At 33.4% G+C, this 26,451-nt stretch overlaps 6 protein-coding genes across 6 annotated transcripts in view; 3 read left to right on the forward strand and 3 right to left on the reverse strand.

Annotated features, from left to right (window-relative positions):
* Nucleotides 1-26,451, forward strand: part of LOC125029196 (synaptotagmin-like protein 3) — a 148,259-nt gene that overhangs the window by 32,459 nt on the left and 89,349 nt on the right. The gene's annotated exons all lie outside the window — the stretch shown is intronic.
* Nucleotides 2,832-3,996, reverse strand: LOC125029190 (protein lethal(2)essential for life-like). Its single transcript, XM_047619050.1, has 2 exons — nt 3,297-3,996; nt 2,832-3,066 (listed from the first exon to the last, which is right to left on the reverse strand). The coding sequence occupies exons 1-2, from the start codon at nt 3,573-3,575 to the stop codon at nt 2,833-2,835; spliced, it is 513 nt and encodes a 170-aa protein (XP_047475006.1). The 5' UTR covers nt 3,576-3,996; the 3' UTR covers nt 2,832.
* LOC125029195 (protein lethal(2)essential for life-like) lies at nt 6,025-7,712 on the reverse strand. Its single transcript, XM_047619056.1, has 2 exons — nt 6,508-7,712; nt 6,025-6,397 (listed from the first exon to the last, which is right to left on the reverse strand). Exons 1-2 carry the CDS (start codon nt 6,784-6,786, stop codon nt 6,164-6,166), a joined length of 513 nt encoding a protein of 170 aa, XP_047475012.1. The 5' UTR covers nt 6,787-7,712; the 3' UTR covers nt 6,025-6,163.
* LOC125029189 (protein lethal(2)essential for life-like) lies at nt 14,734-15,560 on the forward strand. The gene is made up of 2 exons (XM_047619049.1): nt 14,734-15,027; nt 15,199-15,560. The coding sequence occupies exons 1-2, from the start codon at nt 14,743-14,745 to the stop codon at nt 15,430-15,432; spliced, it is 519 nt and encodes a 172-aa protein (XP_047475005.1). The 5' UTR covers nt 14,734-14,742; the 3' UTR covers nt 15,433-15,560.
* Nucleotides 17,444-18,375, forward strand: LOC125029193 (protein lethal(2)essential for life-like). The gene is made up of 2 exons (XM_047619053.1): nt 17,444-17,777; nt 18,009-18,375. The coding sequence occupies exons 1-2, from the start codon at nt 17,499-17,501 to the stop codon at nt 18,240-18,242; spliced, it is 513 nt and encodes a 170-aa protein (XP_047475009.1). The 5' UTR covers nt 17,444-17,498; the 3' UTR covers nt 18,243-18,375.
* Nucleotides 24,590-25,835, reverse strand: LOC125029191 (protein lethal(2)essential for life-like). The gene is made up of 2 exons (XM_047619051.1): nt 25,136-25,835; nt 24,590-24,905 (listed from the first exon to the last, which is right to left on the reverse strand). Exons 1-2 carry the CDS (start codon nt 25,412-25,414, stop codon nt 24,672-24,674), a joined length of 513 nt encoding a protein of 170 aa, XP_047475007.1. The 5' UTR covers nt 25,415-25,835; the 3' UTR covers nt 24,590-24,671.

The raw sequence follows: 26,451 nt of genomic DNA on the forward strand, positions 1-26,451 counted from the left end.
TATTAGTTTTTCGAAAAAGAATCATGGAAGCACAGGTCACAAAAAGTGAACCCTCTTTGCATTTGACACGTACCTTTTCTTCAAGAGTTTCGAAGAACCCTCTTCTATGCAATTTATGCGACAGTCGATGTTTTTTGTTTTTTTTCATTTCAATAAGTTCACGAAAAAAGGAAGGCAAGTAAAGTCATACACACATGAAAACAAGTATAATTTATTTTAAAAATAGTAAAAGCTTTATTTATCTTAACATTATCCTGAAGAAAAATAAATTGTTACTTAAACGTACATTTAAAATTAGATTACAATTTCAGATAATGGAATATGATTTCCTATGCTGCCTGTGGAATCTTCGGAGCCGTAACAGTCAAGACGCCATCGGAAGACATTGCGGAAGTCACGGCCTCCATGTTCACTTTGCCTGGGAAGTTGAAACGTCGACAGAAGCTTTTCATGGACTTGAAGTCGTCCTCTTCCTTTTCCACTCGACCTTCCACCACCACCTCATTGTCTTCCACTCTAACCTTAACGTCTCCACTCTTGAAGTCATGAACATCTAGCACATCCTGTATATAGAATCAATTAAAGTATTTTATTGTGTTTTCCTTGTATCTAAATAATCTGTTTCCGTGACCTAGATCATTTCTGAGAAAATCTTCAAATTTTCATTTTTTTTACCGATTCCTTCTTTCTTTCATGTATATGAATATTTGCAATCCACATGATTTTTAGATTGTAAAACTAACCTTATGATTCTGGTCGTTTTCGCTGAAGGCCATGACTTGGTTCTCTTGCTGCAAATTGCGCTCTCTTACACGTCTGTAGCTACTCATGAGATCACTCACGGATTTGCTTTCTCCCCACGTATCCAGGATTTGGTCGATGGCTGTCTCAAAGTGCTTCCGAATATCCTCGAAGAAGGAATCATGGAAGAAAAGTCCCTTCTCAGTGATGGGGAGAACTGAATCTTCGTTGCATTTAGATTCTTCCGATGTCTGTTCAGTAAGGGTGGTAGTATTCTTGTTCTCCATTTTTCTCTAGCGCAAGTCTCGTGGAAATGTAGATAAAGCTAAAGCTTGTTCTGTTCTCTCACGGAGTGTTGTTTCTGTTGTGTCTATCAGAAGGCGGCTGCTGCTGCTTTTATGTGGCGCGAGTTGGATGTGTGCCCAATGTCCACCTTCGTTTGGACGCAAGATTATGGTATGCTTGGCAACATCTTGATTTCGAATTTCTTGAAACTTCCAGATTTTAACAAAGTAATCAAAGTGAATACATACGATACAAACATGCGGTAAATGCTTCAATACTAATTATGCGTCGTTATAGATATACCAGTACTACATCATCATTTATATAAAGATATATATACACATATACATTCATATGTATATGAATATAAATATAGATATCCATATATATAAATATATACATATATACATTCATATATATAAACATATAAGCACATACACGTACACTTATATTATCCTTACACGTACATAAACACACACACACACAGACATATATATATATTTATATATATGTGTGTATGTGTACGTATGTATGTATATAAATAAATATATTTACCATTTGTGTATATATATGTAAAGTTTTTATTTTCTATTTCAAGTATTTCTTGCAAAATCAACAGCTACCATTTACACTTTGCCTGGGTAATTTACAAAATATATATGCATGCGTTTGTATATATATGTATGTATATAAATACGTGTGTGTATGTATATGTATATGCATATGTATATATATGTATATATATATATATATGTGTGTGTGTGTGTGTGTGTATATGTTTTGTGTCGTAATCCATGCGACATAAAAACAATCCATGCTTTTTCGATAGGTTCGCGAGGAATACATACATATAAAATATGCAGTATATTGATATCATAATTACATAGTTATATACATATATGTAAATGTATCAATAGAAATTGAAATATGTATATATACGTATATTTTGAATGTAACATACATATAATCATTACATAACATATATGTACATATATATCATTTCAAGTGTGTGTGGCACACGACTGTCTTGTTGTAGCGTTCACACGTAGTACTACTCTGCTGAATAAATCCAAAGTTATTTGTCCTTGATGACTGAAATCATCGGATACCAAGCTTTACTTTTTCGTAGTATCCGTGCCGAAAATAACTAGAAAGAGTGTCACTCACGGTGGCTAGTCACTGAAACAGCAGCGCTGCGTGACTGAGGCTTCCCCAGCGCTTGGGTATGCTTCTTACTCGTCTACTTCTCATTGTACCCTTAAAACATATTGCGGCAACAAAACATTTTCGTTTTAATTCAGTGTTTCATAGAAGAAAAAAATATTTAGAAACATACGAAAAATCAAACCCTGATAATTGTAACGAACTGCGATACACATTCTATCTCTGTCTCTGTCCCTTTTATTTTGTTTAACTTTGTTTCTTTACTCCTTCGAATCCTGTGGTGTGCCATAGGAAGCCCTCAGCGGGCCAAGTCTGGCTCAGGAGCCAGGTTTAAACTAGTAAATATGGCACAGGTTACACTAGTTAGAAGTGAATCTTCTTTGCATTTGGAACGCAATTTTTCTTCATGAGTTTCGAAGAACCATCTGTTATGAAATTTATATAACACTAAGGAAACGATGGGTTTTTTTTCGATTGTTTTCGCGAAAAAAAGCAAAGTAATACACAAATGTAAACAAATACGATTTATTAAAAAGAATACATAAATAAATGAACTTAATTTCTATAGTCTGCAAATCAACAATATATAGACATACATTATATTTTAACTTATATCATAATTTTAGCTCATTAAATATTTTTCTATGCTCCCTGTGGAATCTTCGGAGCCGTGATAGTCAAGACGCCATCGGAAGACATTGCAGAAGTCACACCCTCCATATCCACTTTGCCTGGGACGTTGAAGCGTCGACAAAAGCTTTTCATGGACTTGAATTCGTCCTCTTCCTTTTCCACTCTACCTTCCACTACCACCTCATTGTCTTCCACTCTAACTTTAACGTCTCCACTCTTGAAGTCATGAACATCCAGCACAACCTGTATATAGAATCAGTGAAGAGTATTTGTTTTTCCTTTGTTTTTCTTTTGTTTTTAATTTTAATGAATATCTAAATATTCTGTTTGCGTGACCTAGATCATTTCTTAAAGAAATCCTTACCTTCAATTTGATTTTTGATTTTTTTAACGATTGTTTCTTCTATTCATGCATATGATTATTAGAATTGGTGTTTTTGCGATTTGCATTGTTTTTAGATACTAAAACTAACCTTGTGATTCTGGTCGTCTTCGCTGAAGGCTATGACTTGGTTCTCTTGCTGCAAATTGCGCTCTCTTACACGTCTGTAGCTACTCATGAGATCACTCACGGGCCTGGCTTCTTCCCACGTATCAAGGATTTGGTCGATGGCTGTCCCAAAGTGCTTCCGAATATCCTCGAAGAAAGAATCATGGAAGAAAAGTCCCTTCTCAGCGATGGGGAGAAGTGAATCCTCTTTGGGAGATTCTGGTTTCTGTTCATTATGAGTGCTAGTATTTTTGTTCTCCATATTTCTCTAGCTTTTATCACTTTAATAAAGCAGACTACGTCTTGCGGAAATGCTCTGTTCTCTCAAAGAGTGTTGTTTATGTTGTGTTTAGCAAGAGGCGGCTGCTGATGCTTTTATGTGGCGCGAGTTGGGTGTGCGCCCACTTTCTACATCCATCTGGACGCGTCACGGAATACTTGGCAACCACTTCATTTGAAACTTCTTGAAACTTTTAGCTCTCAATTTAAAATGAATGCATACGAAACAATCATACGGTAAAAGCTTTATTAATAACTATGCGCATTTTATTGATATATTCCATCATCTAAAGGGGCGTCATTTAGATATAGACACAAAAATATATATCTATATACACGCAAACACACATACATGTGTATATATAGAGATATATTATATACTAATACGCACACACATGCACAAATATACGTTGTGTGTGTGTATAAGGACAATGTATGTGTACACATACTGTATGTTTATCTGTATCTGTATATATCTACATATTTGTTTAAAGGGACTATATATGTGCGCACATGTGATTGTGTGTATATATATATGAATGTTTGTATACACATCAATATATGTACGTGAGTGTTATTATATGTTTACATATATTTATATACACAAACACACACACACATGTGTGTATATATATATATATATATATATATATATATACACACAGTAGCGTGTTTACACACATATATGTATATATTATATACATGTGTATATGTAATATACATATATGTGTGTGTGTGTGTGTGTATATAAATGCATGTAAACATATATATATATATATATATATATATGTATATACACATGTATATATCATATATATAATATATACATAGATGTGTATGTGTGTGCGTATACATATACATACATATGGATATATATATGGATGTTTATTTACATATACATCTACTTTGTATATCTGCCTGTGCCCATTAATATATTCCCTGCAAAATTAATAGCTTCCATGAACACTTTGCCTCGAAAATATACAAAGAACAGTAATTTGATTAATTGCTCATAAAAATCTGACAACTAACCCTTTAATATTTTTTATTTTTTAAAGGGTCACTCAGAGGGATGTAAGTTTCCTCTTGCACAAAGCGCTTGGTAGACGATTGTTCCATTTTAAACGGTCATTGCATGCTTGGTAGTATTTTTAGGAAATATCTTGAACCTTCTGGTTATCTTCTCTGTTTATAAACACACACGCAATTATATATTAATGTGTATATATACACACATAACATATCACATACAGGTACACACACACACACGCGTATACACACATACACACATATGCATATATATATATATATATATATATATATATATATATATATATATATATATATGCATATATACACACACATACACAGTGCATACACACACACATACACAGTACACAAACACACATACATAGTACACATGCACACACACAGACACACATACATAGTACACACACATACACAGTACACGCACACACATACACAGTATACACATACACGCACAGTACACACACACACACACACACACACACACACACACACACACAAGAACTGTCTACAAATACACAGAATGTTTACGAAGAGGACACTGCTTCTGGCCGAATGCGTCTGGCTGCGAAACGAGGAAAGCATTTTACGGATTCCTGAAATTTCTTCGCTTTCCTTCGGTCAATATTCATTATGTTTAACGGTTAGTAGTATGGTGTTATTAATCAAGCATGTATATTGAACGATTCCCTTTTCTCATTTTTGATTGATTGATTGATCTAAAATCATCTGTCGCGTCAACAGCTAAGGTCATTAGCGGAAAACCAGCACTGAAGAGCACTAAGTAAGGTTTGATGATCACATGTATTCATTCATAATTGCACAGTATCATTTGCCTATTTGTTACTTATGACTAATCATTAACATTTAGACATGACATATTTCAGAAGTGGTTTATTTTTATAAATCCATCAGGGCGAATAACTATATTTCCATTTCCGCTAAATATTTCATATGGAAAATTCCAAGAGACTGATCTCAGATTAGTGCAAACCACTTTCAGACATTTCAGTATTACATAGAGCGTGGTACCAATCCAGCGCTGCCGTGCCCCACTAGTCAGAAAGTGAACAAAGAGTTTACAAATCTCTACAACTATTTGAGAATTATGAGATATATATGTATGTATATTATATATATAGTTTTTATTTTTTATTCATACTCCAGACATTTCTAGAGGCAGATACGTGAAGAGATGCAGAGCAACTAGAAAGATATTAACTTTTAAGTGAGTTCCCTCTATATATATATGTATATATGTGTGTGTGTGTGAAATATATAAGAGTAGGTTATGTTTCATTTATTTATTAACCTATATACTTATCAGTTCTGGGCACTTATACACTCGTGCAACATTCCAGATTGCTGCCATACTGTGTATAAGGAAGATGATACGTAAACGAATGCATTTGTATAACCTTATTCACTTTATTGATTCAGTCTCACAGTATCCAAAATTAAGCATACTTAACTCACAGATTACAGGTCTTACAACTAAATACCTTATAGAATATATGTTCCTGTTTAAGATTCCTCTATGACCTTAGGAGCTGTGATAGTCAAGACGCCATCAGAAGACATTGCGGAAGTCACGGCCTCCATGTTCACTTTGCCTGGGAAGTTGAAGCGGCGACAGAAGCTTTTCATGGACTTGAAGTCGCCCTCTTCCTTTTCCACTCGACCCTCCACCACCACCTGATTGTCTTCCACTTTGACCTTCGTGTCTCCACTCTTGAAGTCATGAACATCCAGTATAACCTGTATATAGAATCAATTTATGATATTATTATTTTTTCTAGTACGTTCCTTTTCATTTAGATTTTTATATTTGTCTTACTAACGCATATTACAATAATTAGGTATCTAACCTTGTGATTCTGGTCGTCTTCGCTGAAGGCCATGACTTGGTTCTCCTGCTGCAAATTACGCTCTCTTATACGTGTGAAGCTACTCATGAGATCACTCACGGATTTGGCTTCACCCCACGTATCCAGGATTTGGTCGATGGCTGTCTCAAAATGTTTCCGAATATCCTCGAAGAAGGAATCATGGAAGAAAAGTCCCTTCTCAGCGATGGGGAGAACTGAATTCTCTTTGCAGTTGGGAGCTTCAAGAGAGGCAGTATTTTGATTCTCCATCTTGGACATATTGATTTTCAGAGAAGTATAGCTAAAGACAGTATTGTAGATAGGAAATTGCAGTCTTATTACAGAAATAGTTGTGTTTCCGTTGTGTCTAGTGAAAGGCAGGTGCCGATGCTTTTATGTGGCGGGAGTTGGGTGTGCGCCCACTTTCCGTCTGCATTTGGGCACGCGAGTCGGGCGTACTTGGGTACTATCTTCATAATCTTGAACATTCTAGTTTCCGACTATCTCTCATGTACGTTTATTTCTACCAAATCTGAACATTTCTATTATGTTTTACCTAAATATATATATTTGTTTTATTAATTTATATTCATATATGTATATAAACCAGTCAAGTCAAGTCAAATCACTGATAAATATAGACAAACCAAATCTATGACTATCTTTAGCCTAATTACCAATAAGGTTTTACAAGACGATGGTGTGAATGGAAGATACCTTATCCTGTTTCAAAGATCTCACCAATAATGAAAAGAAAGAAAACAAGATTTCATATACATAGAGAGAGAGATTGTGGAAGAAAGTCACAGCAGTCGGAAGAATTTGGCAACTACATCGTTAGTCATTACGTTACATTCGTAAGAATATTCCCTTGTCTAAGAATTTTGGAGAACCACCTGATATCGAATCTATACGACAATGAACCTGTTACCATCCACTTTCTACTAAATGGTTTTCAAAACTTGCAACTAAAGATTTCATGTTAGATAAGGAAATGGTACGGACAACATGTGCATGAATGTGTGTTAATCCTGCATTTATAGCAATACACATAACCAGTGTCGATTAATTCACCTTGTATTTTTACTTCGTTAATGACATCAACAATAACATCACTTGAACCTAAATGAGAACTTTAAGGAGATTTCGTAACAGATGTCAAACATACCACAAACGTTTATCCAAATGTAAACAGAAAGTGGGCACGCGTTCAACACACGCTACAGAACATAGTCAACAGCCAGCTCCTGCTACGGAACGGATACACGTGTCCTTAGGCAGAGAACACCCTGCAGCTTTATTTACATTTACATAGGATCCCACTCCATATGACTGACAAACGCTGTAATATAAGAATATATATATACATACATGTGCATGTGTGTATATATATATATATATATATATATATAACTGTATATTTATAGTGTGTATGTGTCTATACATAGGATGGCCATATAGATGATTCCACATGCAGCATAAACGAACATTTCATTAGCTGAAATTATAATCTAATCTTAAAGACAATGAATGCTAAAGTGATTGTGTATTATTTTAGATAATATTAAAAGAACTGTTTGTCTCCCTTTTCCGATTGTTATTGTTGCATTGTTTTCATAACAGATAGTCCTTCGAAACTTTCAGAAAAAAGTTGTTGTGACCTGTGTTTCTATGATTATTTTTTAATGATATTAATTAAAAAGGAACAATCGATTACCAAGCGCTTTGTGCAAGAGGAAACTTACATCCCTCTGAGTCACCCTTTCAGAAATAATAAAAGATAATATGTTAAAGGGTTAGTTGTCAGGTTAATATGAGCAATTAATCAAATATCTATTTTTTGTATATTTCCGAGGCAAAGAATACATGGAAGCTATTAATTTTGCAGGAAATGTATTAAATGATATGGGCACAGGCAGATATAGAAAGTAGATAAATATGTAAATAGACATACATCCATATATATATATACATATATATGTATATGTATAAGCACACATATACACATATATGTATTATCATATATATATAATATACACATGTGTATATACATATAAATGTATATGTTTACATGCATTTATATACACACAGACACAGACACACACATATATGTATATTAAATGTAAATACACATGTATATAATATATACATATATATGTGTTTGTGTTTATGTACACTCACGCACATATATAGATATGTATACAGACATTCATATACACACACACAACCACATGTGTGCACATATATAGTCCCTTTAAACATATATGTAGATATATACAGGTACAGATAAACATACAGTATGTGTACACATACATTGTCCTTATACACACATAAAAAGTATGTTTGCGCTTGTGTGTGCGTATTTGTATATAATATATCTCTATATATACATGCATGTGTGTTTGCGTGTATATATATATATCTTTTTGTGTCTATATATAAATGACACCCCTTTAGATGATGTAATATATAAATAAAAACGCATAATTAGTGATAAAGCTTTTATCGTATGGTTGTATCGTATGCATTCATTTTAAATTGACAGCTAGAAGTTTCAAGAAGTTTCAAATGAAGTTGTTGCCAATTATTCCGTGACGCGTCCAGATGGAGATGGAAAGTGGGCGCACAACCAACTCGTGCCACATAAAAGCATCAGCAGCTTCCTCTTGCTAGACACAATATGAACAACACTCTTTGAGAGAACAGAGCAAACTGTAGCTTTATCTACATTTCCAAGATAAATATGGAGAACAAAAATACTAGCACTCTTAATGAACAAAAAATAGAATCTCCCAAAGAAGATTCACTTCTCCCCATCGTTGAGAAGGGACTTTTCTTCCATGATTCTTTCTTCGAGGATATTCGGAAGCACTTTGAGACAGCCATCGACCAAATCCTGGATACGTGGGGAGAAAGCAAATCCGTGAGTGATCTCATGAGTAGCTACAGACGTGTAAGAGAGCGCAATTTGCAGCAAGAGAACCAAGTCATGGCCTTCAGTGAAGACGACCAGAATCATAAGGTTAGTTTTAGTATCTAAAAACAATGCAGATCGTAAAAACACCAATTCTAATAATCGTATGCATGAATAGAAGAAACAATCGTTATAAAAAAAAAAAAAAATCTAATTCAAGGTAAGGATTTTTTTCAGAAATGATCACGGTCATGCAAACTGATTATTTAGATATTCATTAAAATGAAAAACAAAAAGAAAAACAAGGGAAAAATAAATAATCCTCATTGATTCTATATACAGGTTGTACTGGATGTTCATGACTTCAAGAGTGGAGACGTTAAGGTCAGAGTGGAAGACAATCAGGTGGTAGTGGAAGTTCGAGTAGAAAAGGAAGAGGACGACTTCAAGTCCATGAAAAGCTTCTATCGACATTTCAACTTCCCAGGCAAAGTGGTTATGGAGGCCGTGACTTCTGCAATGTCTTCCGATGGTGTCTTGACTATCACGGCTCCGAAGATTCCACAGGCAGCATAGAAAAATATTTAATGAGCTAAAATTACGATTAGATGTACGTTTAGGTAACAATTTATTTTTCTTCAGGATAATGTTAAAATGAATAAAGCTTTTGCTATTTTTAAAATAAATTATATTTGTTTACATGTGTGTATGACCTTACTTGCCTTCCTTTTTCGTGAACTTATCGAAATGAAAACAAAAACAAAAGAACATCGACTTTCGCATAAACTGCATAACAGAGGGTTCTTCGAAACTCTTGAAGAAAAGGTGCAAGTGCCAAATGCAAAGAGAGATGGCTGTTTGTGACTTGTGCTTCCATGATTCTTTTTCGAAAAACTAATAAAAACTAATATAGGTCCACCGAGTGCTTCATGTACAACATAAGACAACCTTGAATAACCCTTTTAGGAGACATGTACATTTAAAAGCATTACAGGTTGTTAGGAGCACATGAGCAAATAAATAAATGGATAGTTTTTGTCAATTACCCAGGCAGGAAATACTTGACATGTATAAGGAAATATATGTATGTTTTAATTATATATATTATATACATATACACATGTGTATATACATATAATCTTTTAACAGTTATATTTATGTAGATGAACACACACATATGTATGTATATACATATATACACATGCATATGTATATATAATACATACATATATATACATATACTTATAAATAAAAAATAAATAAATGAAAAAATATATAAGCGCGTGTGTGTGTTTGTAGTTGTACTTATCTGTAGACGTATATTTATAGTATATGTGTTTGTGTGTCTATACATAGGATGGGGTTATAGATGATTCCACAGGTAGCATAAGAAATTTCATTTGCTGAAATTATAATCTTAAAGACAATGAATGCTAAAGTGATTGTTTTTTTTAAACAATATTAAACAAAAAAGTCTATCTTCATTTTCCGATTGTTATTGTTGCATGGCTTTCATTACAGACATGCCTTCGAAATTTTCAGAAACAAATAAAGTACCAAATGCAAAGAGAGTTCACTTCTTCCGATTGCTGTGACCTGTGTTTCTATGATTATTTTTCAATAATATCAATTAAAATGGAATGATCGTCTACCAAGCGCTTTGTGCAACAGGAAGTTTACATCCCTCTGAGTGACCCTTAAAGAAATGATAAATGATAATATGTTTAAAGGTTAGTTGTCAGGTTTATATGAGCAATTAATCAATTTACTGTTTTTTTGTTGTATATTTCCGAGGCAAAGTGTACATGGAAGCTATTAATTTTGCAGGATATATATTAAATGATGTGGGCACAGACAGATATACAAAGTAGGTATATATGTAAATAGACATACATCCATACATATATATATATATATATATATATATATATACATATATATGTGTATGTATAAGCACACACATACACATCTATGTATATATATTATATATATATGATATACATACATGTGTTTATACATATATATGTATATGTTTACATGCATTTATACACACAGACACAGACACACACATATGTATAAGAAATATACATACACATGTATGTAATATATATATATATATATATATATATATGTGTGTGTGTGTGTGTGTATGTGTAATCGCGCTACTGTGTATATATATAAATATATATATATTTGTTTTTGTTTGTGTATATAAATATATGTAAACATATATATGTGTGTGTGTTTAAGTACACTCACGCACATATATAGATATGTATACATTCATATATATGTACACACAATCACATGTGTGCACATATGTAGTCCCTTTAGAAATATATATATATATATATATATATATATATATATATATACAGGTACAAATAAACATACAGTATATGTTTGTTTGCGTATATATTCATATATATATAAATTTTTGTGTCTATATATAAATGACTCCCCTTTAGATGATGGAATATATCAATAAAAAACGCATAGTTAGTAATAAAGCTTTAACCGCATGATTGTATTGTATGCATTCATTTAAACTGAGAGCTAGAAGTTTCAAGAAGTTGTTGCCAAGCATTCCGTGAAGCGTCCAGATGGAGGTGGAAAGTGGGCGCACACCCAACTCGCGCCACATAAAAGCATCAGCAGCCGCCTCTTGCTAGACACAATATAAACAAAACTCCGTGAGAGAACAGAAGAAGCTGTAGCTTTATCTAAATTTCCAAGAGAAATATGGAGAACAAAAATAATACCACTCTTAATGAACAAAAAACAGAATCTCCCAAAGAGGATTCACTTCTCCCCATCGTTGAGAAGGGAATTTTCTTCCATGACTCTTTCTTCGAGGATATTCAGAAGCACTTTGAGACAGCCATCGACCAAATCCTGGATACGTGGGGAGAAGCCAGGTCAGTGAGTGATCTCATGAGTACCTACAGACGCGTAAGAGAGCGCAATTTGCAGCAAGAGACCCAAGTCATGGCCTTCAGCGAAGACGACCAGAATCACAAGGTTAGTTTTAGTATCTAAAAACAATGCAGATCCAAAAAATACAAATTCTAATAATCGTATGCATGAACAAGAGAAACAATTAGTTAAGAAAAAAATCAAATTGAAGGTAAGGATTTTTTTTTTTCTGAAATGATCTAGGTCACGCAAACAGAATATTTAGATATTTATTAAAATGAAAGAGAGAAAAAAAACAAAAAAACAAGGGAAAACAAATACTCTTCATTGATTCTATATACAGGTTGTGCTGGATGTTCATGACTTTAAGAGAGGAGACGTTAAAGTTAGAGTGGAAGACAATCAGGTGGTGGTGGAAGGTAGAGTGGAAAAGGAAGAGGACGAATTCAAGTCCATGAAAAGCTTCGGTCGACGCTTCAACTTCCCAGGCAAAGTGGATATGGAGGGTGTGACTTCTGCAATGTCTTCCGATGGCGTCTTGACTATCACGGCTCCGAAAATTCCACAGGCAGCATAGAAAAATATTTAATGAGCTTAAATTATGATATAAGTTAAAATATAATGTATGTCTAACTATTTATTGTTAATTTGTAGACTATAGAAATTAAGTTCATTTATTGATGTATTCTTTTTAATAAATCGTATTTGTTTACATCCGAGTATTACTTTGCGTATTTTTCGCGAAAATAATCGAAAAAATACCATCGTTTGCTTACTGTTGCATAAATTTCATAACAGATGGTTCTTCGAAACTCATGAAGAAAAAAATGCGTTCCAAATGCAAAGAGGATTCACTTCTAACTAGTGTAACCTGTGCCATGTTTACTGGTTTAAACTTGGCTCCCGAGCCACATTTGGCCCCCTGAGGGCTTTCTATGGCATACCACGTAATTCGAAGGAGTAAAGAAACAAAGTTAAACAAAATAAAAGGGACAGAGACAGAGACATAATGTGTATCGCTGTTCGTTACTATTATCAGGGTTAGAATTTTCGTATGTTTCTAAATATTTTTTTTTTTTCTATGAAACACTGAATTAAAACGAAAATGTTTCGTAGCCGCGATATGTTTTAAGGGTACAATGAGAAGTAGACGAGTATGAAGCATACCCAAGCGCTGGGGAAGCCTCAGTCACGCAGCGCTGCTGTTTCAGTGACTAGCCACCGTGAGTGACACTCTTTCTAGTTATTTTCGTCACGGATACCGCGAAAAAGTAAAGCTTGGTATCCGATGATTTCAGTCTTCAAGGACAATTGACTTTGGATTCATTCACCAGAGTAGTACTATGTGTGCACGCTGCTACAAGACAGTCGTGTGCCACACACACTTGAAATGATATATATGTATATATATGTTATGTAATGATTATATGTATGTTACATTTAAAATATACGTGTATATACATATTTTTATTTCTATTGATACATATATATATATGTATATTAATATGTGATTATAATATAAATATACTGCATATTTTATATGTATGTATTCCTCGCGAACCTATCGAAAAAGCATGGATTGTTTTTATGTCGCATGGATTGCGACACAAAACATGTACACACACACACACACACACATATATATATATATATACATATGCATATACATATACATATACACACATGTATTTATATACATACATATATATACATACGCATGCATATATATTTTGTAAATTACCCAGGCAAAGTGTAAATGGTAGCTGTTGATTTTGCAAGAAATACTTGAAACAGAAAATAAAAACTTTACATATATATACACAAATGGTAAATATATTTATTTATATACATACATACGTACACACACACACATATATATGCATATATATATATATATATATATATATATATATATATATGTATGTGTGTGTGTGTGTTTATGTACGTGTAAGGATAATATAAGTGTACGTGTATGTGCTTATATGTTTATAAATATGCATGTATATATGTATATATTTATATATATATGGATATCTATATTTATATTTATATACATATGCATGTATATGTGTATATATATCTTTATATAAATGATGTAGTACTGGTATATCTATAACGACGCATAATTAGTATTGAAGCATTTACCGCATGTTTGTATCGTATGTTTTCAATTTAATTACTTTGTTAAAATCTGGAAGTTTCAAGAAATTCGAAATCAAGATGTTGCCAAGCATACCATAATCTTGCGTCCAAACGAAGGTGGACATTGGGCACATATCCAACTCGCGCCACATAAAAGCAGCAGCAGCCACCTTCTGATAGACACAACAGAAACAACACTCCGTGAGAGAACAGAACAAGCTTTAGCTTTATCTATATTTCCACGAACCTTGCGCTAGAGAAAAATGGAGAACAAGAATACTACCACCCTTACTGAACAGACACCGGAAGAATCTAAATGCAACGAGGATTCAGTTCTCCCCATCGCTGAGAAGGGACTTTTCTTCCATGATTCCTTCTTCGAGGATATTCGGAAGCACTTTGAGACAGCCATCGACCAAATCCTGGATACGTGGGGAGAAAGCAAATCCGTGAGTGATCTCATGAGTAGCTACAGACGTGTAAGAGGGCGCAATTTGCAGCAAGAGAACCAAGTCATGGCCTATAGTGAAGACGACCAGAATCACAAGGTTAGTTTTACAATTTAAAAATCATGTGGATCGCAAATATTCATTTACACGAAAGTAAGAAGAAATCGTTAAAAAAATAAATGTTTTTCAGAAATGATATAGGTCACGGAAACAGATTATTAAGATACAAGGAAAATACAAAAACATTTTCTTAGATGATTCTATATACAGGTTGTGCTGGATGTTCATGACTTCAAGAGTGGAGACGTTAAGGTTAGAGTGGAAGACAATGAGGTGGTGGTGGAAGGTCGAGTGGAAAAGGAAGAGGACGACTTCAAATCCATGAAAAACTTCTACCGACGTTTCAACTTCCCTAGCAAAGTGAACATGGAGGCCATGACTTCCGCAATGTCTTCCGATGGCGTCTTGACTGTCACGGCTCCGAAGATTCCACAGGCAGCATAGTAAATCATATTCCATTATTTGAAACTGTAATCTAATTTTAAATGTACGTTTAAATGACAATTTATTTTTGTTTAGGATAATGTTAAAATGAAGCTTTTGCTATTTTTAAAATAAATGATACTTGTTTATATGTGTGTATGACTATACTTGCCTTCCTTTTGGGCGAACTTATCGAAAAAAAAAAAAAACATTGACTGTCGCATAAACTGCACAACAGAGGGTTCTTCGAAACTCTTGAAGAAAAGGCGCAAGTGTCAGATGCAAAGAGGGATCACTATTTGTGACCTGCGCTTCCATGATTCTTTTTCGAAAAACTAGTAAAAACTTAAATTGGTCTACCAAGCGCTTCAGGTTAGTTGTTAGGATCACATGAACAAATAAATAAGTGGATAGTTTTTTTCAACTACCCAGGCAGGAAATACTTGACAAGTATAAGGAAATATATGTAATGTATGATTATATTTATACATATACACACATGTATATACATATAATCTTTTCACACAGCTACATTTATGTAGATACACACACACACATATATATACATATATACATATACATATATACTCTTATAAGTATATATATAACATAAACATATATACATATACATATAAATAAACAAATAATTAAATGAATATATATATATATATATATATATATATATATATATATATATATATATATATATATATGCGTGCGCGTGTGTGTTTGTACTTATCCTTATCTGTGCACATGTATATTTATAGTGTGTATGTGTCTATACATAGGATGGCCATATAGATGATTCCACATGCAGCATAAACAAACATTTCATTAGCCGAAATTATAATCTAATCTTAAAGACAATGAATGCTAAAGTGATTGTGTATTATTTTAGATAATATTAAAAGAACTGTTTGTCTCCCTTTTCCGATTTTTATTGTTGCATTGTTTTCATAACAGATAGTCCTTCGAAACTTTTAGAAAAAAGTTGTTGTGACCTGTGTTTCTATGATTATTTTTTAATGAAGTGATATTAATGAGAATGGAACAATCGATTACCAAGCGCTTTGTGCAAGAGGAAACTTACATCCCTCTGAGTCACCCTTTCAGAAATAATAAAAGAGAATATGTTAAAGGGTTAGTTGTTAAGTTTATATGAGCAATTAATCAAATATCTATTTTTTGTATATTTCCGAAGCAAAGTGTACATGGAAGCTATTAATTTTGCAGGAAATGTATTAAATGATATGGGCACAGGCAGATAAAGAAAGTAGATATAGACATACATACATCCATATATATACATATATATGTATATGTATAAGCACACACATACACATATAAGTATTATCATATATATATATATATAAGATATACATGTGTATATACATATATATGTATATGTTTACATACATTTATATATACACACACACAGACACACATATATATGTATATTAAATGTACATACACATGTATATAATATATACATATATATGTGTTTGTGTTTATGTACACTCATGCACATATATAGATATGTATACAGACATTCATATATACACACACAATCACATGTGTGCACATATATAGTCCCTTTAAACATATATGTAGATATATACAGGTACAGATAAACATATAGTATGTGTACACATACATTGTCCTTATACACACATAAAAAGTATGTTTGCGCATGTGTGTGCGTATTTGTATATAATATATCTCTATATATACACACATGCATGTGTGTTTGCGTGTATATATATATCTTTTTGTGTCTATATATAAATGACACCCCTTTAGATGATGGAATATATCAATAAAAAACGCATAGTTAGTAATAAAGCTTTTACCGTATGATTGTATCGTATGCATTCCTTTTAAATTGAGAGCTAGAAGTTACAAGAAGCTTCAAATGAAGTTATTGCCAAGCATTCCGTGACGCGTCCAGATGGAGGTGGAAAGTGGGCGCACACCCAACTCGCGCCACATAAAAGCATCAGCAGCCGCCTCTTGTTAGACACAATATAAACAATACTCTTTGAGAGAACAGATCAAGCTTTATCTTTATCTACATTTCCAAGCGAAATATGGAGAATGAAAATAATACCACTCTCAGTGAACAAAAAACAGAATCTCCCAAAGAGGACTCACTTCTGCCCATCTTTGAGAAGGGACTTTTCTTCCATGATTCTTACTTCGAGGATATTCGGAAGCACTTTGAGACAGCCATCGACCAAATCCTGGATACGTGGGGAGAGGCCACGTCCGTGAGTGATCTCATGAGTAGCTACAGACGTATAAGAGAGCGCAATTTGCAGCAAGAGAACCAAGTCATGGCCTTCAGCGAAGACGACCAGAATCATAAGGTTAGTTTTAGTATTTAAAAACAATGCAGATCGCAATAACACCAATTCTAATAATCGTATGCATAAATAGAACTAACAATCGGTAAAAAAGAAAAAATCAAATTGAAGGTAAGGATTTTTTTCAGAAATGATCTAGGTCACGCAAACATATTATTTAAATATTAATGAGATTAAAAAAAAAGAAAAGAAAAAAGAGGGAAAAGCAACTAGTCTTTATTATTATATATACAGGTTGTGCTGGATGTTCATGACTTCAAGAGTGGAGACGTTAAGGTCAGAGTGGAAGACAATCAGGTGGTGGTGGAAGGTAGAGTGGAAAAGGAAGAGGACGAATTCAAGTCCATGAAAAGCTTCTGTCGACGCTTCAACTTCCCAGGCAAAGTGGCTATGGAGGGCGTGACTTCTGCAATGTCCTCCGATGGCGTCTTGACTATCGCAGCTCCGAAGATTCCACAGGCAGCATAGAAAAATATTTAATGAGCTTAAATTATGATATAAGTTAAAATATAATGTATGTCTAATTATTTATTGTAAATTTGTAGAATAGAAATTAAGTTCATTTATTGATGTATTCTTTTTAATAAATCGTATTTGTTTACATCCGTGTATTACTTTGCTTATTTTTCGCGAAAGTAATCGAAAAAATACCATCGGTTACTTACTGCTGCATAAATTTCATAACAGATGGTTCTTCGAAACTCATGAAGAGAAATTGCGACCCAAATGCAAAGAGGATTCACTTTTAAGTAGTGTAACCTGTGCCATGTTTACTGGTTTAAACCTGGCTCCCGAGCCACATTTGGCCCCCTGAGGGCGTTTTATAGCATACCACGTGATTCGAACGAGTAAAGATACAAAGTTAAACAAAATAAAAGGGACAGAGACAGAGACATAGTGTGTATCGCAGTTCGTTACTATTATCAGGGTTTGAATTTTCGTATGTTTCTAAATAATTTTTTTTTTTTCTATGAAACACTGCCGCAATATGTTTTAAGGGTACAATGAGAAGTCGGCGACTATGAAGCATACCCAAGCGCTGGGGAAGCCTCAGTAACCCAGCGCTGCTGTTTCAGTGACTAGCCACCGTGAGTGACACTCTTGCTAGTTATTTTCGTCACGGATACTGCGAAAAAGTAAAGCTTGGTATCCGATGATTTCAGTCATCAAGGACAATTAACTTTGGATTCATTCGCCAGAGTAGTACTATGTGTGCACGCTGCTACAAGACAGTCGTGTGCCACACACACTTGAAATGATATATATGTATATATATATGTTATGTAATGATTATATGTATGTTACATTTAAAATATACGTATATATACATATTTTTATTTATATTGATACATATAGATATATGTATATAAATATGTAATTATAATATAAATATACTGCATATTTTATATGTATGTATTCCTCGCGAACCTATCGAAAAAGCATGGTTTGTTTTTATGTCGCATGGATTGCGACACAAAACATTTACACACATATATATATACATATGTGTATATATGTGTATATATTTTGTAAATTACCCAGGCAAAGTGTAAATGGTAGCTGTTGATTTTGCAAGAAATACTTGAAACAGAAAATAAAACCTTTACATATATATACACAAATGGTAAATATATTTATTTATATACATACATACGTACACACACACATACACACACACACACACACACACACATATATATATATATATATGTCTGTGTGTGTGTGTTAATGTACGTGTAAGAATAATATAAGTGTACGTGTATGTGCATATATGTCTATATATATGCATGTATATATGTATATATTTATATATATATGGATATGTATATTTATATATATATACATATGAATGTATATGTGTATATATATCTGTATATAAATGATGATGTAGTTCTGGTATATCTATAACGACGCATAATTAGTATTGAAGCATTTACCGCATGTTTGTATTGTATGTATTCAATTTAATTACTTTGTTAAAATCTGGAAGTTTCAAGATATTCGAAATCAAGATGTTGCCAAGCATACTATAATCTTGCGTCCAAATGAAGGTGGACATTGGGCACACATCCAACTCGCGCCACATAAAAGCAGGAGCAGCCGCCTTCTGATAGACACAACAGAAACAACACTCCGTGAGAGAACAGAACAAGGTTTAGCTTTATCTACATTTCCACGAACCTTGCGCTAGAGAAAAATGGAGAACAAGAATACTACCACCCTTACTGAACAGACACCGGAAGAATCTAAATGCAACGAAGATTCAGTTCTCCCCATCGCTGAGAAGGGACTTTTCTTCCATGATTCCTTCTTCGAGGATATTCAGAAGCACTTCGAGACAGCCATCGACCAAATCCTGGATAGGTGGGGAGAAAGCAAATCCGTGAGTGATCTCATGAGTAGCTACAGACGTGTAAGAGAGCGCAATTTGCAGCAAGAGAACCAAGTCATGGCCTTCAGTGAAGACGACCAGAATCACAAGGTTAGTTTTACAATTTAAAAATCATGTGGATCGCAAATATTCATTTACACGAAAGTAAGAAGAAATCGTTAAAAGAAAAAAATGTTTTTCAGAAATTATATAGGTCACGGAAACAGATTATTAAGATACAAGGAAAATACAAAAAAACTTTTTCTTAGATGATTCTATATACAGGTTGTGCTGGATGTTCATGACTTCAAGAGTGGAGACGTTAAGGTTAGAGTGGAAGACAATGAGGTGGTGGTGGAAGGTCGAGTGGAAAAGGAAGAGGACGACTTCAAATCCATGAAAAACTTCTACCGACGTTTCAACTTCCCAGGCAAAGTGAACATGGAGGCCATGACTTCCGCAATGTCTTCCGATGGCGTCTTGACTGTCACGGCTCCGAGGATTCCACAGGCAGCATAGTAAATCATATTCCATTATTTGAAACTGTAATCTAATTTTAAATGTACGTTTAAATGACAATTTATTTTTGTTTAGGATAATGTTAAAATGAAGCTTTTGCTATTTTTAAAATAAATGATACTTGTTTATATGTGTGTATGACTATACTTGCCTTCCTTTTGGGCGAACTTATCGAAAAAAAAAAAAAAAAACATTGACTGTCGCATAAACTGCACAACAGAGGGTTCTTCGAAACTCTTGAAGAAAAGGCGCAAGTGTCAGATGCAAAGAGGGATCCCTATTTGTGACCTGCGCTTCCATGATTCTTTTCGAAAAACTAGTAAAAACTAAAATTGGTCTACCAAGCGCTTCAGGTTAGTTGTTAGGATCACATGAACAAATAAATAAATGGATAGTTTTTTTCAACTACCAAGGCAGGAAATATTTGACATGTATAAGGAAATATATGTAATGTATGATTATATTTATACATATACACACATGTATATACATATAATCTTTTCACACAGCTACATTTATGTAGATACACACACACACATATATATACATATATACACATACATATATACTCATATAAGTATATATATAACATAAACATATATACATATACATATAAAAAAACAAATAATTAAATGAATATTTATATATGCGTGCGCGTGTGTGTTTGTACTTATCCTTATCTGTGCACATGTATATTTATAGTGTGTATGTGTCTATACATAGGATGGCCATATAGATGATTCCACATGCAGCATAAACAAACATTTCATTAGCCGAAATTATAATCTAATCTTAAAGACAATGAATGCTAAAGTGATTGTGTATTATTTTAGATAATATTAAAAGAACTGTTTGTCTCCCTTTTCCGATTGTTATTGTTGCATTGTTTTCATAACAGATAGTCCTTCGAAACTTTTAGAAAAAAGTTGTTGTGACCTGTGTTTCTATGATTATTTTTTAATGAAGTGATATTAATGAGAATGGAACAATCGATTACCAAGCGCTTTGTGCAAGAGGAAACTTACATCCCTCTGAGTCACCCTTTCAGAAATAATAAAAGATAATATGTTAAAGGGTTAGTTGTTAAGTTTATATGAGCAATTAATCAAATATCTATTTTTTGTATATTTCCGAAGCAAAGTGTACATGGAAGCTTATATATGTATATATACATATGTGTGTGTTTATCTACATAAATATAACTGTGTGAAATGATTATATGTATATACAGATGTGTATATGTATATAATATAAATAATTGTAACATACATATATTTCCTTATACATGTCAAGTATTTTCTGCCTTAATTGACAAAAACTATCCATTGATTTATTTGTTCATGTGATCCTAACAACCCGTAATGCTTTTAAATGTACATGTCTCCTAAAAGGGTTATTCAAGGTTGCCTTATGTTGTACATGAAGCACTCGGTAGACCAATATTAGTTTTAAATATTTTTTTCCAAAAAAGAATCATGGAAGCACAGGTCACATATAGTCAACCCTCTTTGCATTTGGCACTTGCACCTTTTCTTCAAGTTTCGAAGAACCCTCTTCTATGCAATTTATGCGACAGTCGATGTGTTTTTTTTTTTTTTTTTTTTTTTTTTTTCATTTCGATAAGTGGCGAAAAAGGAAGGCAATGTAAACAAGTATAATTTATTTTAAAAATATCAAAAGCTTTATTCATTTTAACATTATCCTGAAGAAAAAATAATTGTTGCTTAAACGTACATTTAAAATTAGATTACAATTTCAGATAATGGAATATGATTTCCTATGCTGCCTGTGGAATCTTCGGAGCCGTGACAGTCAAGACGCCATCGGAAGACATTGCAGAAGTCACGCCCTCCATAGCCACTTTTCCTGGGAAGTTGAAGCGTCGACAGAAGGTTTTCATGGACTTGAAGTCATCCTCTTCCTTTTCCACTCGACCTTCCACCACCACCTGATTGTCTTCCACTCTGACCTTAACGTCTCCATTCTTGAAGTCATGAACATCCAGCACAACCTGTATATAGAATCAGTGAAGAGTATTTGTTTTCTTTTTCTTTTTCATTTTAATAGATATCTAAATATTCTGTTTGCGTGACCTAGATAATTTCAGAAAAAAAACCTTACCTTCAATTTGATTTTCTTTTTAAACAATTGTTTCTCTTATTTAGAATTGGCGTTTTGGGGATCTGCATTGTTTTCATATACTAAAACTAACCTTGTGCTTCTGGTCGTCTTCGCTGAAGGCCATGACTTGGTTCTCTTGCTGTAAATTGCGCTCTCTTACGCGTCTGTAGCTACTCATGAGATCACTCACTGACCTGGCTTCTCCCCACGTATCAAGGATTTGGTCGATTGCTGTCTCAAAGTGCTTCCGAATATCCTCGAAGAAAGAATCATGGAAGAAAAGTCCCTTCTCAGCGATGGGGAGAACTGAATCCTCATTGCATTTAGATTCTTCAATACTAATTATGCGTCGTTATAGATATACCAGTACTACATCATCATTTATATAAAGATATATATACACATATACATTCATATGTATATAAATATAAATATAGATATCCATATATATAAATATATACATATATACATTCATATATATAAACATATAAGCACATACACGTACACTTATATTATCCTTACACGTACATAAACACACACACACACACAGACATATATATATATATTTATATATATGTGTGTATGTGTACGTATGTATGTATATAAATAAATATATTTACCATTTGTGTATATATATGTAAAGTTTTTATTTTCTATTTCAAGTATTTCTTGCAAAATCAACAGCTACCATTTACACTTTGCCTGGGTAATTTACAAAATATATATGCATGCGTTTGTATATATATGTATGTATATAAATACGTGTGTGTATGTATATGTATATGCATATGTATATATATGTATATATATATATATATATATATGTGTGTGTGTGTGTGTGTGTGTGTGTATATATGTTTTGTGTCGTAATCCATGCGACATAAAAACAATCCATGCTTTTTCGATAGGTTCGCGAGGAATACATACATATAAAATATGCAGTATATTGATATCATAATTACATAGTTATATACATATATGTAAATGTATCAATAGAAATTGAAATATGTATATATACGTATATTTTGAATGTAACATACATATAATCATTACATAACATATATGTACATATATATCATTTCAAGTGTGTGTGGCACACGACTGTCTTGTTGTAGCGTTCACACGTAGTACTACTCTGCTGAATAAATCCAAAGTTATTTGTCCTTGATGACTGAAATCATCGGATACCAAGCTTTACTTTTTCGCAGTATCCGTGCCGAAAATAACTAGAAAGAGTGTCACTCACGGTGGCTAGTCACTGAAACAGCAGCGCTGCGTGATTGAGGCTTCCCCAGCGCTTGGGTATGCTTCTTACTCGTCTACTTCTCATTGTACCCTTAAAACATATTGCGGCAACAAAACATTTTTGTTTTAATTCAGTGTTTCATAGAAGAAAAAAATATTTAGAAACATACGAAAAATCAAACCCTGATAATTGTAACGAACTGCGATACACATTCTATCTCTGTCTCTGTCCCTTTTATTTCGTTTAACTTTGTTTCTTTACTCCTTCGAATCCTGTGGTGTGCCATAGGAAGCCCTCAGCGGGCCAAGTCTGGCTCAGGAGCCAGGTTTAAACTAGTAAATATGGCACAGGTTACACTAGTTAGAAGTGAATCTTCTTTGCATTTGGAACGCAATTTTTCTTCATGAGTTTCGAAGAACCATCTGTTATGAAATTTATACAACACTAAGGAAACGATGGTTTTTTTTTTCGATTGTTTTCGCGAAAAAAAGCAAAGTAATACACAAATGTAAACAAATACGATTTATTTAAAAGAATACATAAATAAATGAACTTAATTTCTATAGTCTGCAAATCAACAATATATAGACATACATTATATTTTAACTTATATCATAATTTTAGCTCATTAAATATTTTTCTATGCTGCCTGTGGAATCTTCGGAGCCGTGATAGTCAAGACGCCATCGGAAGACATTGCAGAAGTCACACCCTCCATATCCACTTTGCCTGGGACGTTGAAGCGTCGACAGAAGCTTTTCATGGACTTGAATTCGTCCTCTTCCTTTTCCACTCTACCTTCCACTACCACCTCATTGTCTTCCACTCTAACTTTAACGTCTCCACTCTTGAAGTCATGAACATCCAGCACAACCTGTATATAGAATCAGTGAAGAGTATTTGTTTTTCCTTTGTTTTTCTTTTGTTTTTAATTTTAATGAATATCTAAATATTCTGTTTGCGTGACCTAGATCATTTCTTAAAGAAATCCTTACCTTCAATTTGATTTTTGATTTTTTTAACGATTGTTTCTTCTATTCATGCATATGATTATTAGAATTGGTGTTTTTGCGATTTGCATTGTTTTTAGATACTAAAACTAACCTTGTGATTCTGGTCGTCTTCGCTGAAGGCTATGACTTGGTTCTCTTGCTGCAAATTGCGCTCTCTTACACGTCTGTAGCTACTCATGAGATCACTCACGGGCCTGGCTTCTTCCCACGTATCAAGGATTTGGTCGATGGCTGTCTCAAAGTGCTTCCGAATATCCTCGAAGAAAGAATCATGGAAGAAAAGTCCCTTCTCAGCGATGGGGAGAAGTGAATCCTCTTTGGGAGATTCTGGTTTCTGTTCATTATGAGTGCTAGTATTTTTGTTCTCCATATTTCTCTAGCTTTTATCACTTTAATAAAGCAGACTACGTCTTGCGGAAATGCTCTGTTCTCTCAAAGAGTGTTGTTTATGTTGTGTTTAGCAAGAGGCGGCTGCTGATGCTTTTATGTGGCGCGAGTTGGGTGTGCGCCCACTTTCTACATCCATCTGGACGCGTCACGGAATACTTGGCAACCACTTCATTTGAAACTTCTTGAAACTTTTAGCTCTCAATTTAAAATGAATGCATACGAAACAATCATACGGTAAAAGCTTTATTAATAACTATGCGCATTTTATTGATATATTCCATCATCTAAAGGGGCGTCATTTAGATATAGACACAAAAATATATATCTATATACACGCAAACACACATACATGTGTATATATAGAGATATATTATATACTAATACGCACACACATGCACAAATATACGTTGTGTGTGTGTATAAGGACAATGTATGTGTACACATACTGTATGTTTATCTGTATCTGTATATATCTACATATTTGTTTAAAGGGACTATATATGTGCGCACATGTGATTGTGTGTATATATATATGAATGTTTGTATACACATCAATATATGTACGTGAGTGTTATTATATGTTTACATATATTTATATACACAAACACACACACACATGTGTGTATATATATATATATATATATATATATATATATATATATATACACAGTAGCGTGTTTACACACATATATGTATATATTATATACATGTGTATATGTAATATACATATATGTGTGTGTGTGTGTGTGTATATAAATGCATGTAAACATATATATATATATATATATGTATATACAAATGTATATATCATATATATAATATATACATAGATGTGTATGTGTGTGCGTATACATATACATACATATGGATATATATATGGATGTTTATTTACATCTACATCTACTTTGTATATCTGCCTGTGCCCATTAATATATTCCCTGCAAAATTAATAGCTTCCATGAACACTTTGCCTCGAAAATATACAAAGAACAGTAATTTGATTAATTGCTCATAAAA

The sequence above is a fragment of the Penaeus chinensis genome, chromosome 9, assembly GCF_019202785.1.
Source record: "Penaeus chinensis breed Huanghai No. 1 chromosome 9, ASM1920278v2, whole genome shotgun sequence".
In the NCBI taxonomy this organism is placed as follows: Eukaryota; Metazoa; Arthropoda; class Malacostraca; order Decapoda; family Penaeidae; genus Penaeus; species Penaeus chinensis.